The sequence below is a fragment of the Thalia democratica genome, chromosome 7, assembly GCF_965202585.1.
Source record: "Thalia democratica chromosome 7, ktThaDemo2.hap1.1, whole genome shotgun sequence".
NCBI classification, from domain to species: domain Eukaryota; kingdom Metazoa; phylum Chordata; class Thaliacea; order Salpida; family Salpidae; genus Thalia; species Thalia democratica.
The window spans coordinates 41,655,472-41,670,959 of record NC_139171.1 but is presented as its reverse complement, the minus strand read 5'-3'; the positions used below and the strand labels follow the sequence as shown (position 1 = coordinate 41,670,959).

At 25.9% G+C, this 15,488-nt stretch overlaps 2 protein-coding genes across 5 annotated transcripts in view; one reads left to right on the top strand and one right to left on the bottom strand.

Annotated features, from left to right (window-relative positions):
- LOC145840819 (ATP-binding cassette sub-family C member 10-like) overlaps positions 1–5,774 on the top strand; it is a 32,600-nt gene extending 26,826 nt beyond the window's left edge. The window contains exons 16-19 of one of the 2 annotated variants that reach the window (XM_082948157.1): positions 1,127–1,274; positions 3,657–3,900; positions 4,066–4,178; positions 5,599–5,774. In XM_082948157.1, coding sequence (XP_082804283.1) covers positions 1,127–1,274; positions 3,657–3,900; positions 4,066–4,178; positions 5,599–5,704 — 611 coding nt within the window. In that variant the 3' untranslated portion in view covers positions 5,705–5,774. Of the gene's footprint in view, positions 1–1,126; positions 1,275–3,656; positions 3,901–4,065; positions 4,179–5,598 lie in introns of those variants that run through there. The other variant, XM_082948158.1, reaches the window with a different exon arrangement.
- A 7,942-nt stretch (positions 5,775–13,716) lies between these two features.
- On the bottom strand, positions 13,717–15,488 carry LOC145840517 (dynein regulatory complex protein 9-like). 3 transcript variants are annotated; one of them, XM_082947804.1, is made up of 2 exons: positions 15,364–15,488; positions 13,717–15,048 (listed from the first exon to the last, which is right to left on the bottom strand). In XM_082947804.1, exon 2 carries the CDS (start codon positions 15,038–15,040, stop codon positions 13,937–13,939), a length of 1,104 nt encoding a protein of 367 aa, XP_082803930.1. In that variant the 5' UTR covers positions 15,041–15,048; positions 15,364–15,488; the 3' UTR covers positions 13,717–13,936. The 3 variants fall into 3 exon arrangements, with proteins under 3 accessions (XP_082803930.1, XP_082803932.1, XP_082803929.1); XM_082947806.1 differs by having other exon boundaries at positions 15,359–15,417; XM_082947803.1 differs by lacking the exon at positions 15,364–15,488 and having other exon boundaries at positions 13,717–15,118.

The following is a 15,488-nucleotide window of genomic DNA, read 5'->3' as shown; positions in this document are numbered from 1 at the left end:
GTATAGGATTTAGAAACCCGTCAAATCCTGTATTCAATTTTACATCAATAACTGATAAACAGAAGGCGTGCTTTAACATCATAAGAAAAAATCCAAAAAACAAGTTAATCAAAGACGCCTTGCTCAAATATAAATGAATTTGAAATTACCATCATATATTATAATTGTCTTGGTGCCAGTGTAAAAGAGTTCGCAATTTTTAAGAAGCTAGGAGATCAGTCTACCTTAATTAAAATCGCAAACTTTCGTTTGCTATTTCTTGATCGGGAGCGACATCCAAAGGTGTTTATGTTTTTTTTTATTTCTCTTGAAGTTGAGTTTCAGTGGTGTAGCGTTGAGGTCTAAATCCACATTTTGATACCAGTATCCTCTTTTAGGCCTTTATATATTTTTAAAACTTTTGTAGGCTAGGAAAGATTATGCGTGCCAAAGCAGCTTTGCCCGCAATATTAAGCAGGAAAATTCTTCATAGAAACGTGACCTGGAGTTCCACTGTAGCAAAATCTTATACAAGGTAACAATTTTAGCCTCACGCATGTCTTGTGGCACATTACCCTCTCTCCATCATTTGTCTAAAATTTCATACATGATGAGTAAACAGGACTTGAATTGACAGAACAACTATACCGGCATTCAGTATCTGCATTGTGTTTTCCTAGGAGCTATCTCGATTTTTCAATAGTTTGAATGCTATCCAGATCATACTTGTTTTAAATAATTTCAACATAGTTAAATGTAGTATCTGTAATATTACGGGAAAATCTTGGACTGTTACTAAATTGCATCCTACCTATAAAGAACAAGATTAGTTAGACTAATAAAAACTATATTAAAAGAAGTAACTTTTTCTTTTTTTGCTTGAACATAACATTTTTTAGTATTGCTAGAATCATGAATGTGTGTGAACCTCAAAAGTAATAATAATTTTTTTTCATTAATAAGTAAATAGTAAGCTGTTAAAAGTTTACCAGTAACTTTAAAAGGCTGGTTAAAGCACATAAAATGATCAACTAATTGTTTAATATGGTAGTACTTTTGCTAATTTTTAAAAATAACCCAAGTCAATTTTATTTATTAAGTAAGATATTTTTAGTGCGAAGTTTTTAATACTTTTGTAAACATAAAGAACCTGGAGAAAAAGTAGGAGTTTTCGGAAGAACTGGAAGTGGAAAATCATCACTTTTTTCCTGCCTTTTCAAAATGTATAAAATAAATCGTGGAAATATTTTTATCGATGATGTAGAAATTAACAGAGTGCCTCTAAACTATTTAAGGTATTATACTATTGTTTTTTTTTTTACAAGTTTATTGTCCATATGATGACCTAGGCATCAAAACCTAGGCCACTAAAACAGAAATACACATAATGAAAAAACAGAAAAATAACACATAAAGTTCATTAAAAAAAAAAGTAAAAACATATTTTAATATGATATATAACTGTTCAAAATATAGTTTTAACTGTTTGCTATCAAAAGATCTTAGTGAAGTAACTTCACTGGAATATAAATAAAAACAAATTATACGGTAATCTTCCTTTATTCTACCAACATATGTTTCTGTGTGTCAACGAATCAACACACTTCAACTGGGTTCTGTAAAAAAAAAAAAAAAAAAAAAAAAAAAAACGTGTATACACATACTTTATTCTATGCTTCTATTCTCTCATTACAGTAATTACTTTTTAACAGAACCCAGTTGAAGTGTGTTGATTCGTTGACACACAGAAACATGTGTTGGTAGAATAAAGGAAGATTACTGTATAATACGATATATATAAATTTTATAGATTAACATAAAAAGCAAAATTTTTCACCACAAACTTATACTTATTTAAATTCCTTGACTAACAACAAAAATAAAAACCTAAAGTCCTAAGCACATTAAAAATAGACTGGCCAGACAAATAATCATTGAACATATTAAAAATGGACTTATCATTAATAGAGGAAAGGCGTTGTTAAATTATAACTTTTGACTAAGCAAAATCTCAAAATTAAATCAACAGTTGATAAAAATTACTTATTAATTTTACCAACAAACAGTTTATTTTAATCAGATTTTCAAAATTTAATCGAAGTTCTTCAATTTTTTTTGCAAGAAACTAGGAAGTTATTCATTAGGAAGTTTGTTCCATTTTCAACTGACCGATAAAAAAAAGAGTTATGCCAAGCCTCATTATTTAAGTGGTGTTTGCATGTAATTTTTTTGCTCTTTCCTCTCATGAGTTATTAGTTCTATAAGGTTCAAAAATTTATTGTATTTTAATTATATTTTCACCGTTAACTCTAGTTTTAAAAAATTATTGAGGTCAAATTCAAGTCTCCTGTATTCTATAGATTTAAACTTTTTTTTTTTAATCTATCAAGGTAAGACGTATAAGAAATATTGCAGCGTTTGAAGATTAGTCTGCTATATTTTCTTTGAACAGATTGTATATGGTTTATATCTTTTTTTTTAAATATGGGGACCAGATTGGTGAATTATATTCCAACTTAAGACGAATGTATATGAGAAAGAACTTTTTAAGGATAATTATATGCGTAGACTTAAAGCTCTTTAAAACTTAAAAAGATGTAGTTGATGCAGTTCGGTAAAGGTAATTAATAAGGTGGTTTCATTTTAAGTTTTCAGCTACAAAAGTTGCAAGATCTTTAAACACTTTAGTTGAAGATAAGTTTTTATTGTTTATTTTAAAGTCAAAAGTAGAGATAGTAGTGTTTGTTTTAATATTTAGAACTTGACATTTACTAGGGTTTAAGTTTAATTTTCTTTCCTTTTGCCAGTTGTAAATTTTATCTAAGGAATTCTGTAAAGTTGTGTTCGATTAGCTATAATATTTTGTGTCATCTGTGAAGAGGTTAATGTTGCTGCTAAGATCAACAAGCTAAATAATTTATGTAAATAATAAATAGTAGTGGGCTAATAACTCCTCCTTGAGTAACTCCACTGAAAATAGTTAAAGACTCTGAAAATGTGTTATTTATTATTACTTTTTCAGTTCTACCGTTTAGAAACTTTTTGAACCAACTAACTAGACTGCTATGAATTTTATATTGCGGTAATGTTTAAATTAATTTAATATGAGAGACAGAGTCAAACACTTTTTTAATATCTGTATAGATTACACTAGTAGACTTATTGCTTAAAAAGACACCAACCAAAAGTGTAAGCAATCTTATAATTGAAAATAGGATGTTCGGTTAGGGAGAAAACCAAATTGTTTAGGTGAATAAGGTTATTTAAAAAAGATGATAAAGTATTTTTATTTAAAATATATGTTCAAAGATTCTGCAAAGTCTACTTGTCAAAGAAATTAGTCTGTAATTTAAAGGGTTGTATTTGCTACTTTTTTTGTATATTGATATTACATATGAAATTTCCATTGTTTTGGCACATGTACATGAAATTATTATATGAAAAATAAAATAATACAATATCTTAATTTCGGTAAAAAGTAAAGATTTTACTCTAAAATTTTATTATTTTATTTAAACTAAAAAAGACATAATTTTTTAATTACATAAAATAGTTTTAATAGAAAATTTAAAAAAAGTTATAATACTTTACTAACGGGCTTAAAATAGTTAACACTTTTTCAAGTATGTATAAATATTTTTTTCGTATAATTGAACAATAATATTGAATAAATTCAGGAAGGAAATGACAATTATCAGACAAGATGCATACCTTTTTAGCTACAGCATTCGTGATAATTTAGATCCATACGGAAACAAAAGTGATGATGAGTTGTACCGTGCTCTTGAATTGTGTCAGGTTAAGGATGTTGTTCTGAACATTGGTGGTTTGTCTGAGAGTATCGGTGAAAAGGGACAAAAATTATCAGTAGGGCAACGACAGCTTGTTTGCCTTGCTAGAGCTCTTTTGAACAAAAACAAGGTAGGTAAAAACACCAATGTTTTTATTTTAATACTTGTTACTACTAAGGTTACAAAATATATAGTTTCTATTGTTGTATTTTTATATAAAGTAGTTAAGACTGATTTGGTATCTAAAACGTCTCTAAGCTAAAGTAAATATATTAGTATAGAATTAAAATTAAAGATTTTATGTTTGGATGAGGCAACATCGAATGTTGATGAACTTTCACAGCAGAAAATATTAGATGTTATAGAAAATCAATTTAAAGGCTGCACAGTTTTATCTATTGCCCACAGGTTTGTTATTACTTCAATTGTCATAATTTAAATATTTATTAAAAGTATAGAAATTTTACGTTGTGTAGTTTTTGTATTATATTTCAGATTTGCTTAATATTTTGTTTGATTTAAATGTGATTATATTAAAACGTTAAGTTTAATTAATATATTTATTTAAGGTTTATTCTTTAAAAGCAAAATTGCTATTTAAGCTATCAGTACAAGTAAGTTAATAAATAATAGTTTTGTATGAATATTGCAGTTAGAATGTTTGCTTCTTTTATTAAGGATTTTAAGAAGTTTTAGCATTTTTTATTTAATAATAAATTTATACAGTATAAATAATAAGTATTGTAATAAAAATGAGTTAGCTATAGAGATTTTTGATCACACAGGCACTTACTTATACACGCTATTTAAATTAAGAAATAGCTTTATAATCTTAACTATATTTTTATTAACTAAATTGTTAATCATTTTAACAGTTGTAGTATCTAAATTTTTATATAAATGTATTAAAAATATGTTGTTTTACCTTTAGGTGAACCACGAAAACTTAAAAGTCATAATTACAATAATAAAAGTTAATAGTATCTAACATGGCTTATATTTTAGATATTTTATAAAGTAATTTTGTTTTGCATTTAAAAAAAAGTTTTATTGTGGTAAATTTTGCATCTAAATATAATGTTCATAAATTTCAGTGTGACTAAAATTTGATTAAGCCTTGATATAAATTTGCTTTAAGATTCTAAAATTTACTATAACCTAATCATAAGTAAAAAGAAAATTATTTTAATAAACTTATAATCAATACATGTCATACTAAACTTAAAACTAAATTCTTTACAAAATTTAAATTACTACACAAAATGTATTTATTCAACTGAATCAATCTTCACTGAGCCCGCTTGCAAAGGCTTTAAGTTTTTTTTTTATGGTAAGTTCAAAAAAAATACATTTGTTTCATATAGCTTATTGTTACAATCATCAGCTGTCTGAATTTAAACTCAACAAATTAATTTAACTTTAAAATGCATACAAATAAACAAGCTAAAAATTCATGTAAAAAAATGCTCTTTTCACATACATCTACCAAATTTTGAGTTTAAATTTATAGAATTTGTTTTCTATTTATGTAAAATTACCTATCTTATTATGAACTTCAAATTTTCAATAACAATTTTTCATAATCCTAAAAAGTTCAAGTCTAATTATTTTTTATGATAATCAAGTTATTAGTTTTGTTTACTTTATAAATTTGTCACTCTTAATTGTATAATTAACAGCCATTTTCACTATGTTTTGTAAATTAAACGAAAAGGCTTGTGAGAAAAATAGCGTGGTTTTCTTCATAATATTAAAACCATTGAATTTAAATTGTTAGACTACAATATGTTCTCTAGTAATTTACATTTAACTTAACTTAACTTTATAGAATTAATTCTCTCAAAGGATCTGACAGAGTTCTAAAAGTAGAGAAAGGTACGGTTGTTTATCTATCTGAAGAAGAAAAAGAAGACCTTTTTTCAAAAGCTTTATGATTTTCTTTTTTCAAAATGTTAGATTTCTTTAACTTATGCAATATATTTTTTTGTTTTTTCAAGTGTATTATAACCTAGGTTCTTTAAAAACTATTTTCTATTTTTTTACATTTTTTTTTATTATTTACGTTTGTTTTATCCATTAAAATTAAATTTATTTGATAAATTTTAGTTTGAATAGTTATATATGTTCTTAAAACAAATAAACAAAATGCTTTCAATGGTATCTTAAGTAAATCTGTTCCATTTTAAAACTGTTTATATTTTTTGTTGACGAAAAGTGTAACTTAAATTTTCTTTAAAGAAATGGAAAAAATAGTTAAAACAAATGTTTATATTATTATAGTTTAGTTAATATTTAAAGTTCTGTAAAGCTCCGACTCGTATAAAATTTATTAAACTTTGGTAATCATGAAAAAAATATGGTTATAAGATTTTGAATAACTACGGCTGATTCGGCTACCTGACAATTTTTAATTCACCAATTGAAGAACTTAAAAAAAATTATGAGTAAAATCTTAAAAATTTATTTGAAACTGAAAAGACTAAAACGAATCCCTATTCAAAAATTTATGGCAGCAGTAAAAAAATATTGAAAAAGTATTATTAATTATAAAAGCGACAATTCACAACAACTCAGAGTTGTCAGAACTTAAATCAGGCACCCTGATTTTTAAGGTTGTTATTTTATTAAACTCTAAATTAAAAAAAGGGTAAAAGTCAGTATAAGTAAATTTAATGATAAACATTTGATAAGCATATTAAAATATCTATAAAAATATAATAATTAGTACACTAAAAGTTTTACAAAGTATCAAAAAGAAACAAAAACTTTTTTTTTTAAATTAAAAAAAGGGTAGGTGTTAGAATAGCACAACGCCAAATTGGCACGGAAAGACACTTTAGTACGATCGATAGTTTTAAGTAATTAAGTACTAATTAAGAATATATTTAATAAAATATTCAAAGTTTAACTTAATATATTCAGAATCCTGTTGATTATGCACTTTAAAGTTTGAATTCAAAGGAGAGTTCATCTACCAAAGTTATTTTAATTTAAAATTATAGTTAAGTAAGGAGTAAATTGTTAGACAAAGCTTGCCAGCCTTTTAAAATAAATTACAAGTTATACTCAAAGAAATAACTCGTAGGTAGCAATAAGTTAAAAAACATATTTGTTAGGCTATATTTTTTGAGAAGAACTATAATTAACAATAAAAATAAGTACTAGAAAACAATAAGTTGGTAAATTAAATGGTAATTCAACTATTAAATATTTAATCAAATGTTCTTAATACTGTTTTAATTCACATAATAAAGTACTAATATTTTACTTACAATTTATTTAAATATCTTGCTTGCCTGACAAGGTTGGAATAAATACTTTATTTATGTAAAACACTAGTTAAATCTTTATTAGAAGAACGAATCTAAGTTTAATCAAAAATTAATTAGTATTTATAACTCTTTATTTCTGTAATTTTGGCATCTTACAGTCGAAAAAATTAATATGACCTGTGATGTAACTTCAGCAAGAAATTAAATTTGTACAAAAGAAATAAATTAAAAACATTTAATGAAAAAGTTTAAGTGATTTCTTATTCTTTTTTTTTTTCAGTTCACAGTCAGACTTGTCTAAAGTTTCTTTATTATAGTTTTATCTTTAAATAATTTTTAATTTAGTAAGTAGACATATCAAATTTAGATTTGTTTATTAATAATTTGGTATTTAGAAAACTTATTTAGCCATAAGATCTTCTGAAACGTCAGTAATTTTATGTTATTAGATATTTTAGACTGTACATCTAAATGATGTTCAACTTTTATTTATTAAGCTTAAAGACTAAAGAATACAAACATTAATCCTAAAACTTTTAAAACTATCATCTTGAAATAATTAAATAAAAGTTTTATTACTAAAACTTTAAGTTATGATGTTTCTTAAAAGTTTAAAAGAATAAAAAAGCTAAATAGATACAAAAAATGTCAAATAAGTTTATTTATCTTTGCAGTAGTCTATATATAAATCTTATAACACATACATACGTATTCGTAGATGTAGAAATAAGAAGAACTTAACTTCTATTTGTATTGCAGTATTCAAACCTGTATGTATTACAAAAACAAATTAAGTAAATCTTAAATAATCTGTTAAGTTATCAGAGCTTTAAAAAAGCAAAGATAATTTATTTATCAGTATTTATTAGTAGTTATATTTTACTAACTGAAATTAATTTAAGCATATTAAAAATCTTATAAAAAACCTGGAGCTCGTTTATGTTGCTAGGTTTATACAAACAGTTTTATGTTTAAAATATAAAAGTAGAAGTTTTAAAATACCTTCGTTAAAATCTTTTAATAAAATGAGTTAATAGAATTGGTAAAATTATTTTTATATTACTACAAAAAGTTAAGATTTGCTTTAAAACAACTATAAGTATTTTTTTATCAAACACGAACTTTTACAAAAGGGTTGATCATGCCAATTCGATCATCAGACCACAAGTTTCGGTAGACTGAGACCGGTTTCGTCCTTATTAGGACTCATCAGTCAGTCACAACCGAAAAACTTGTAGACGTCAATCTACAAACGGTTTATAATGCTTTCGCATGAAGCAACCATTTGCTGGCAATGATTAGTGACGTCAGCATTGTCTTTGCCGTGCAACGTTTAAAACATTGTCCACTAGGCAAGACATCTAGTACGCTCGTTTTAGTACAATCTCGTTTTAGTACAATCTAGTACACGAAGTTTTAGTTAAAGCTTAAGCTTGTAACGTATTTAAAGCTTGTTAACTTTTAGTCTACATGTTGCATAGTTTGTATTTAGATTTTTAAACATAACAGTAAAATCTAAATATGCCAAAGTGCACTCTATGCTTAAGTGTCATTCCGTGCTAAAGTGTCACTCCGTACTAAAGTGTCACTCTGTGCTTAAGTGTTATTCCGTGCTAAAGTGTTACCCGTGCTAAAGTGGCGTCCGTTCTTTTCTGACCCGTTCCCTTAAAAAGTATATTTGTAATCAATCTGATATAATAAATAAAATAGCTTTTGTAATCTTTTGACTATACATAAGTTTTAGTTTCTTTATTTAAATAGTTGAGTAAAATCCTCAAAAAATTAAGTAATTGATTTGTTTATTTTTTATTTAAAATACCTCAAAAAGTTTAGCATTGAGTAACTACTTTGTTAAATGGAGGCCTCAGGTAAAACGAAATAACGTCAGATTTGAATTTTAGTAGTTTTTCATTATACTTAGACAAACTTTTAGTGACTTCATCTACTTCCTTTTATTTTAAACCAACTACAACTTTAAATACAACTAGTATAAAGCCACAAAAGTAACTTTATAAAACTTTTTTGCTTGCAAATTGCTAGTATTTATTTCGATGACATTTGCTAAGCATATGTAAAAATCTAATGAAAAAAACTTAAATACTTCTATATCAAAAACAAAACACCAAAATCGATCTAAAATATTTTTTGTTTATTATAGTTACCACAAGCGAAAAAACCGTGAAGCGTTGCCTAAAACAACGTTTATTACATGGATTAAAAACAACCTTAGTTGGTAAACAAATATATTAGAAGAAATTTTAAATAACTTTTTTATTATTTGGGCTACGACGTTTTAGAGCTATTTGTATAATGTCATTACTGTTCTAACCAGAAATGTAGCTTAAACAAAAATATCAAAATGTAGTACATTAAAGCGTTTAATTTATAACTTCTTTATAAAATTAAATGATTTCTAAGCAATATAGTTCAAGTTATCCCGGCCGGGTCTTAAACCAAAAGTATATCTGGTTCCAGCAGAATCCGAGGTTTGTAAATCCGGTAGATCACTAATTTTGGAATACGTTATCCAAAAATACCGGATCCCTTTATTTCAAAAGATCAAAAGTATTTCAATGTTAAAACAAATGTCTTTATTTAAAATCATTTGTATAAAATAAATTGGAATAAAACCTTCACTGAAAAGCCATAAGTAATTTAAAGAACGAAAACATATTAACGGTATCACTACTTTTACTTTTTTTACTAATGTAAACAGTATGTTTAAAAATATCTACTGGTGTTTTCTCGTTGGTGTAGAATACAAAAATGCTTATGAAAAATAACTAATTTAAACTTTTTTAATGCTCTTTATTGGCATAATTTTACCTCAGTGAATCAATTAAAGATTTTTTCTTGGTTGACTCTTAGTAATTTTGCTTCCTTCGTTTCATTAAAAAACTCATATTTTCTATAAATAGTATTCTTAATTTTGATAATCTATTTTATTTTTAAACAAATCAGTTTTTGTAATTTTTTTCTATTAATATGGTTAGAAAATTCTTTAGTCGGTAGACCTGATATGATAGACCGAACTTGTTCGACATAGACTTTTGCGAGATACTTTATTTTTTTAACTCTCAATTTTATAAGTTAGTTATGTCTATAAAAAGCTCTACCCTAGGAGATAAAAAATAAAAAGTACATGCTTTAAGTTAAATTTTATTGAAAACCACACTGTTTTAATCATTAGGCAATTTTTAAATAAAGGAGACAAACTCAGTTCCAACCCGCGTACAATTCCTTAAAGTACATTTCCCAACCAATTCAAATCTGAAAATCGCTTACTGACCAAGGGAAAGGGCTAGGGGTAACAGTGATTGTAAAAAGTTAGTTATTAGTATTAAATAATGATTAATAAATAAATAATTTTATAAATCTGGTAAGAACTGTTCGAGGGTGGAAACTATGAGTATACCATTGAAGGTAAAATGTATTTTGATTAACACTGTAACAAAATTAAAAAAACTTAAACTAATAAATTTTAAATATCATAAGAGTATAAAAATTTATTTACATTCAATGAAGTTTGTATTAGTATTGTAAAATTAATAAGGTCTGGTTTTTTTTTCAGTTTATTAATAGCATTCGTTGTATGCTTGCACTATTTCATTAGTAGAGTTATTTTTGTAGTTTAATTTGTATCTGGATTGAATATTAGTAGAGCTTGTTTTGTTCAGTATTCAAATAATTTACAATTATTTTTTAAATGGTGTGTTCTTACAGATATAAATAAGAAAATAGATTAAAAAACATATATAAATTATGCAAAAAGTAGCATAAAGGTTTTGAAATTGCGAAATATATAAACAAAATATCAAACTATATATAAAATTTTAGGTAAAAGTTAGCAAATGTCTTTTACTTTATGATTGATAAACCGGAAGCTGTTCATTTACCTAGAACTTAATCAGCTAGAACATGTTTAATGGTTAGAGATTCGCATAGTATGGCCCGTAGGCTGCACCTAACCCACCAAGTAGGTTCTTCTGGTGTTAGACGTAGTTTTTAGCTAGAAAACAACTTATGCTAAACAGCTAACATTGAGCATTCTTATAACCAGTGATAATCTAAAATATGCTATCGATTCTATTTTACGTACACATCAATACTTAAAACTATTCATTTGAAAACGATTACCGATTATAATTTATAGTTTATTGAACGACAAAAAAACGCTCAAAATAATTGGTCCGAAGACCTGGTGCACGAAGAACCTTTTGTTTATCAAGTCGCACATTACGGGTACCTTTCAACATATTATCCAGGACAAGACTTTAAAAATATAAATTTCCAATTTTTTAAAGTTCGGCCCGCTAATATTTATTTGAAATATTTCCGGCCCGCAAAAAGGTTTGTAAATCTTACCCATCAACTAAAAAAGTTTTTCACCTCTATGATAACAGAAAACTTTATAGATGGATGAAAAGTAATTCGTAGTGTAGTTTAGCATATTGAAAGTTTTAACTTTTTATAAGATTAAGTAGAACCGGGTCTTAATTTAAAAAATCAGTTTTGAATCCGGTAAATTACTATGTTTTCATTTTACTTATATATAGGACGATCTAAAGCTAAACATTGAAGTAAAGTAATTTTAAACCTGAAACTCTGGTTATCTTTAAGCTTGTACAAATCTTTAATTAAGATTACAAATAATTCTACTAAAAGCAATTTGTGACAAAACTGTAAACAATGGTAAAAATCTTTTCATGAATCTCAGTCTTACGCTTTTCCTGTTTAAAAAAATATTCCAAAAGTATTAATAACAAAGTATGATACAAAAAAATGTTATTAGACAAAAACATAGTCCTTGACAAAATATAAAAATTGTATCCGTGGTGTATAACTAGACAATCGAATAATTTTTGTTCACTAGGTCCTTAGGCCAAACTTTTTGAGCGCGTTTTTTTGTTCAAAGAATAATACAATAAACTCTCAATTAATAATTTTGTAGTGCTTATTGCATTTGTTTCAAAGTGTGAGAAATTAATTAACTTAACACAGAAATTTAAATGAGTAGCTGATATTTTTTCAAATAAGTGTTTAGTATGTATTATTTTTGTTTCAAAAGCTAGTTTTAGTATGTTGTTTACAAATAAAGTAAGCTACAAAAAATAAAACATATTTCATTATTAAAAACACGTATACTAAGTTGTAACATTTTCTTTTGTTATCAATCAACCGTTTAAAGTAGATTAAACTACAAAAGTTAAAGTCATTAAAGTATTGAATACTTTAGAAAAAAGGAAAACAATCGTCGGGTTCTTTTTTTTTTTGACTGACGTCGTAGCTTATTTCCGGTTAAAAATGTTTTTTATTCGTTTTAGAAAACTTTTAACTACCTTAAAAAAATTTTTACTTCTAATTCTAGGTAAACTATAGTTATAAATAAATTTCTATACAGATATTTTGTGATCCAGCTCTAAACTTTTTTACACGATTAGTTTACATCTGTAAAAAAGTTTAAGACTATTTCGGTATTGTATACCTTAAATCTTACATACCGGTTAGTTTTTATAATTTATTTTTGCCCAGAATATAAAGTTTGTTATAAAAAAATCCTAATAACTGTTTAAAAATTTAGTTTTTTTTTAACGCTACAAAAAACATTCTTTGTAAGCAAGTATTTCAAAAAAAGTTAAGTTTTCAGAAAGTTGAGACACCGGTTTCTTAAGCTTAACTTTTAAACATTGTTCAAAGGGTACTTTTTTTCTGTATAGAATAAAAACGCATTTTTTCTAGCTTACCGTTTAGCATTATCTTTAAACTTAGGTCTTTGTAAATCCTGCCTATTTTTTAGTATTAATACATTGTTAATAAACTATTTATCTGTATTAAATAGAATCTAAACACAATTATAAATCGTTTTGTATGGTTGTCAGAAGACATAAAACTATAAGCTATCCTTTATCGCAAGTAAAGTATCTTTTTGGCATAATAATCAAGTAAGTTTTTGATACATAAAACAAGTTTAAGTATTGGTTAATAAGAATTTCTTTTTAGTTCAGGTGTATAAACTTTTTATTTAGTCTATCTAAAACGGATTAGTATTTAACTGAAAAGGCGTTAGTTTAAAGCAGGTGTTATTTTTTTTTATGATTTATAAAACAAAGCTAAAAACAGTGTAGTGCAAAAAAAATTTTTTTGAATCTCATATTTTATTAATAAAACTAACTACATACAACTAATCATTTACTATGTTTTCTTTATATCTATCCGGAAAAAAAGATAATACTAATAACATTAGTTAGTAATTGATAAAGATTATTATAAATAACTTTAACTTATATTGCGTAAAAATTCTAAACAGTAACTATTGCATGCAATAGTTAAAAAATCAATAAAGTTGATTCAGATATAATTAATTCAATTAACTGGTATGTAAATAAACTAATTCTACTTAATCTTTTTTTAAAGATAAGCCCAAAAATAGTCTTTCTTTAAAATTGCAAAGTTTATATTTTATAATATATGTAACAAAGAAATGTGCATATAAAAGATGCTTTTACTTGTGTCACAGCTAGATATTTTTAGTTCAATAAGTTTAAAAAATAAAACCATTTTTACCACAATTTTTGTTTTAGTTTAATAAGGTTACAAATACATGTTTTTTTTCAGAAGAACAAGATTTTAAAACTTCAGAATTCTTTTTTTGTTATCTTATCTTTAAAGATTATAACTAGAATAGAAATACAAAAATCAACTTTAAGGTACGTTCTCTTTAAAGATAAACTAAACATTTGAACTTTTGTTGTTATACTAGTTGTAACTACAACTTCCTTAAAATAAAATAAAAACGTTTAGCTTTTTAGTACTTTTAACCCTACTAGAAATAAATTCAAAAAACATAATATTGTTGAATAAAAAAAACAATTTGTAAATTTCCAAACAAATTATTTATTTGGATTTTTTCTTTTTAGGCTTTCTTTTTTTCTTTTTCTTCTTGCCAAAAGGTCCTAATTTTTTAGTTACAAGTTCACCTCTGATCCAGTTTTGTATCAAAAGTGCACCGTCATACTCAAGTTCGTCTTGCAGCAGCTTGCGTCTGCTTTTTTCTTTTTCTATACGTTCGTGTACAATAGCCTTTTCAAGCTCTGTGTACCTCTGCAAAAGTTCATGCAATCTGTCGAGGTCAGACTGTTTCGAATATTTGAGAACATTTAAATCATGGTTTTTAGATCGTATATCATCTTCGTACTTTTGCATCCAAAACTGAACTTTGTCTTCTAAAATTTTCTGATGCTTTTTAAGGTAGTTCTCAATTTCATGATGGGAACGCTCTTCCGTATCGATTTTTTTTGTTACCTCGTCAAGTGACTGGGAGAGCTCATTTTCTTCATTGCAGCACTTTTTTAAATTTTGACCGATTGAATTATCAACACTGTTTTTCAAATATTTCGATTCCATTGCGCTTTTTGCTTTAAGCTCTTGGACTTGGTCTTTTAAATGAGCAATAGTTTTATTACATTTCAAAGCTTCGGTCTCATGCTCTTGCTTAACTTTTGTTATTTCTCTTTGAAGAAACTTAATTTTATCTCTACCATTCTCTTCATTAACAATAAAAGATTGAAGTTTTAACTTTTTCTGTTTTTCCTCTGCAATTGATTGCTCTAAAACTGAAAAACTATTTGACTCGAGTAATTGATCTTGTGTTGCCTGTAGAACTTCTTTTGTAAAATTTAGATCGCTTTGAATTTTTTCATAGTTGTCTTTTGTAAGAGGGCTTTGAATCATTTGTTGCTCAGAACCTCGTAAACTTAAGCTCATCTGTGTTTTTAGTTCTTTAATAAGCTTTTTTTCTTTAATTTCTAATGCTCGAGCCTTTAAAACAGCTTCGAGTTTTTGTTCTGTAGTTTGATGAGTAGAAACATAACTTTCAACCTCCTTATTCACAATTTTAGTTGCTTCTGCCTTAGAATCAATTTGCGCAGGTAGTACTCGACCTAATACACTAAGCTTGTTTATTGTTTCATCAAGTATAGATGCAAAGCAAATCGACATAGAGTCATCTAAAGACATTGTAACTTAGTCTTGTTTTTTTTTAAGAATTTTTATCAAGTAATTATAATTTTCATTTAAAACGACCTTAAAGAGTAGCCCTTTTTATTTATAATCTACATATCAAAAATTAGTTTTTGTTTTTATTTCTAACTTACTACCACATGCTGTATCGTTCATTAACAATATTTATAATTTTTAGAAACGTAAAAACAAACATCATAGGTAAAATGTCTCAGACTATAATTAAATTAAAATAAATCTGTAAAATAAAGTAAAATAACTAGTAGTTTAACTTTAGTTTATCATTAACATTTAAACCTTACTTTGCCTGAACAAGTGTTATAATCTTTAAAGGTATACCGGATCTTGATTTTGAAAATAGATCTGGATCTATTTGTTTGAAAAAGCAATTGTTAATTTTATTCTGGGCAAGCAATATTTTTATAAA

What these genes read in the sequence shown, in the direction of transcription:
- LOC145840517 (XM_082947803.1), bottom strand. Translation starts at nt 15,058, where the DNA reads ATGTCTTTAGATGACTCTATGTCGATTTGCTTTGCATCTATACTTGAT.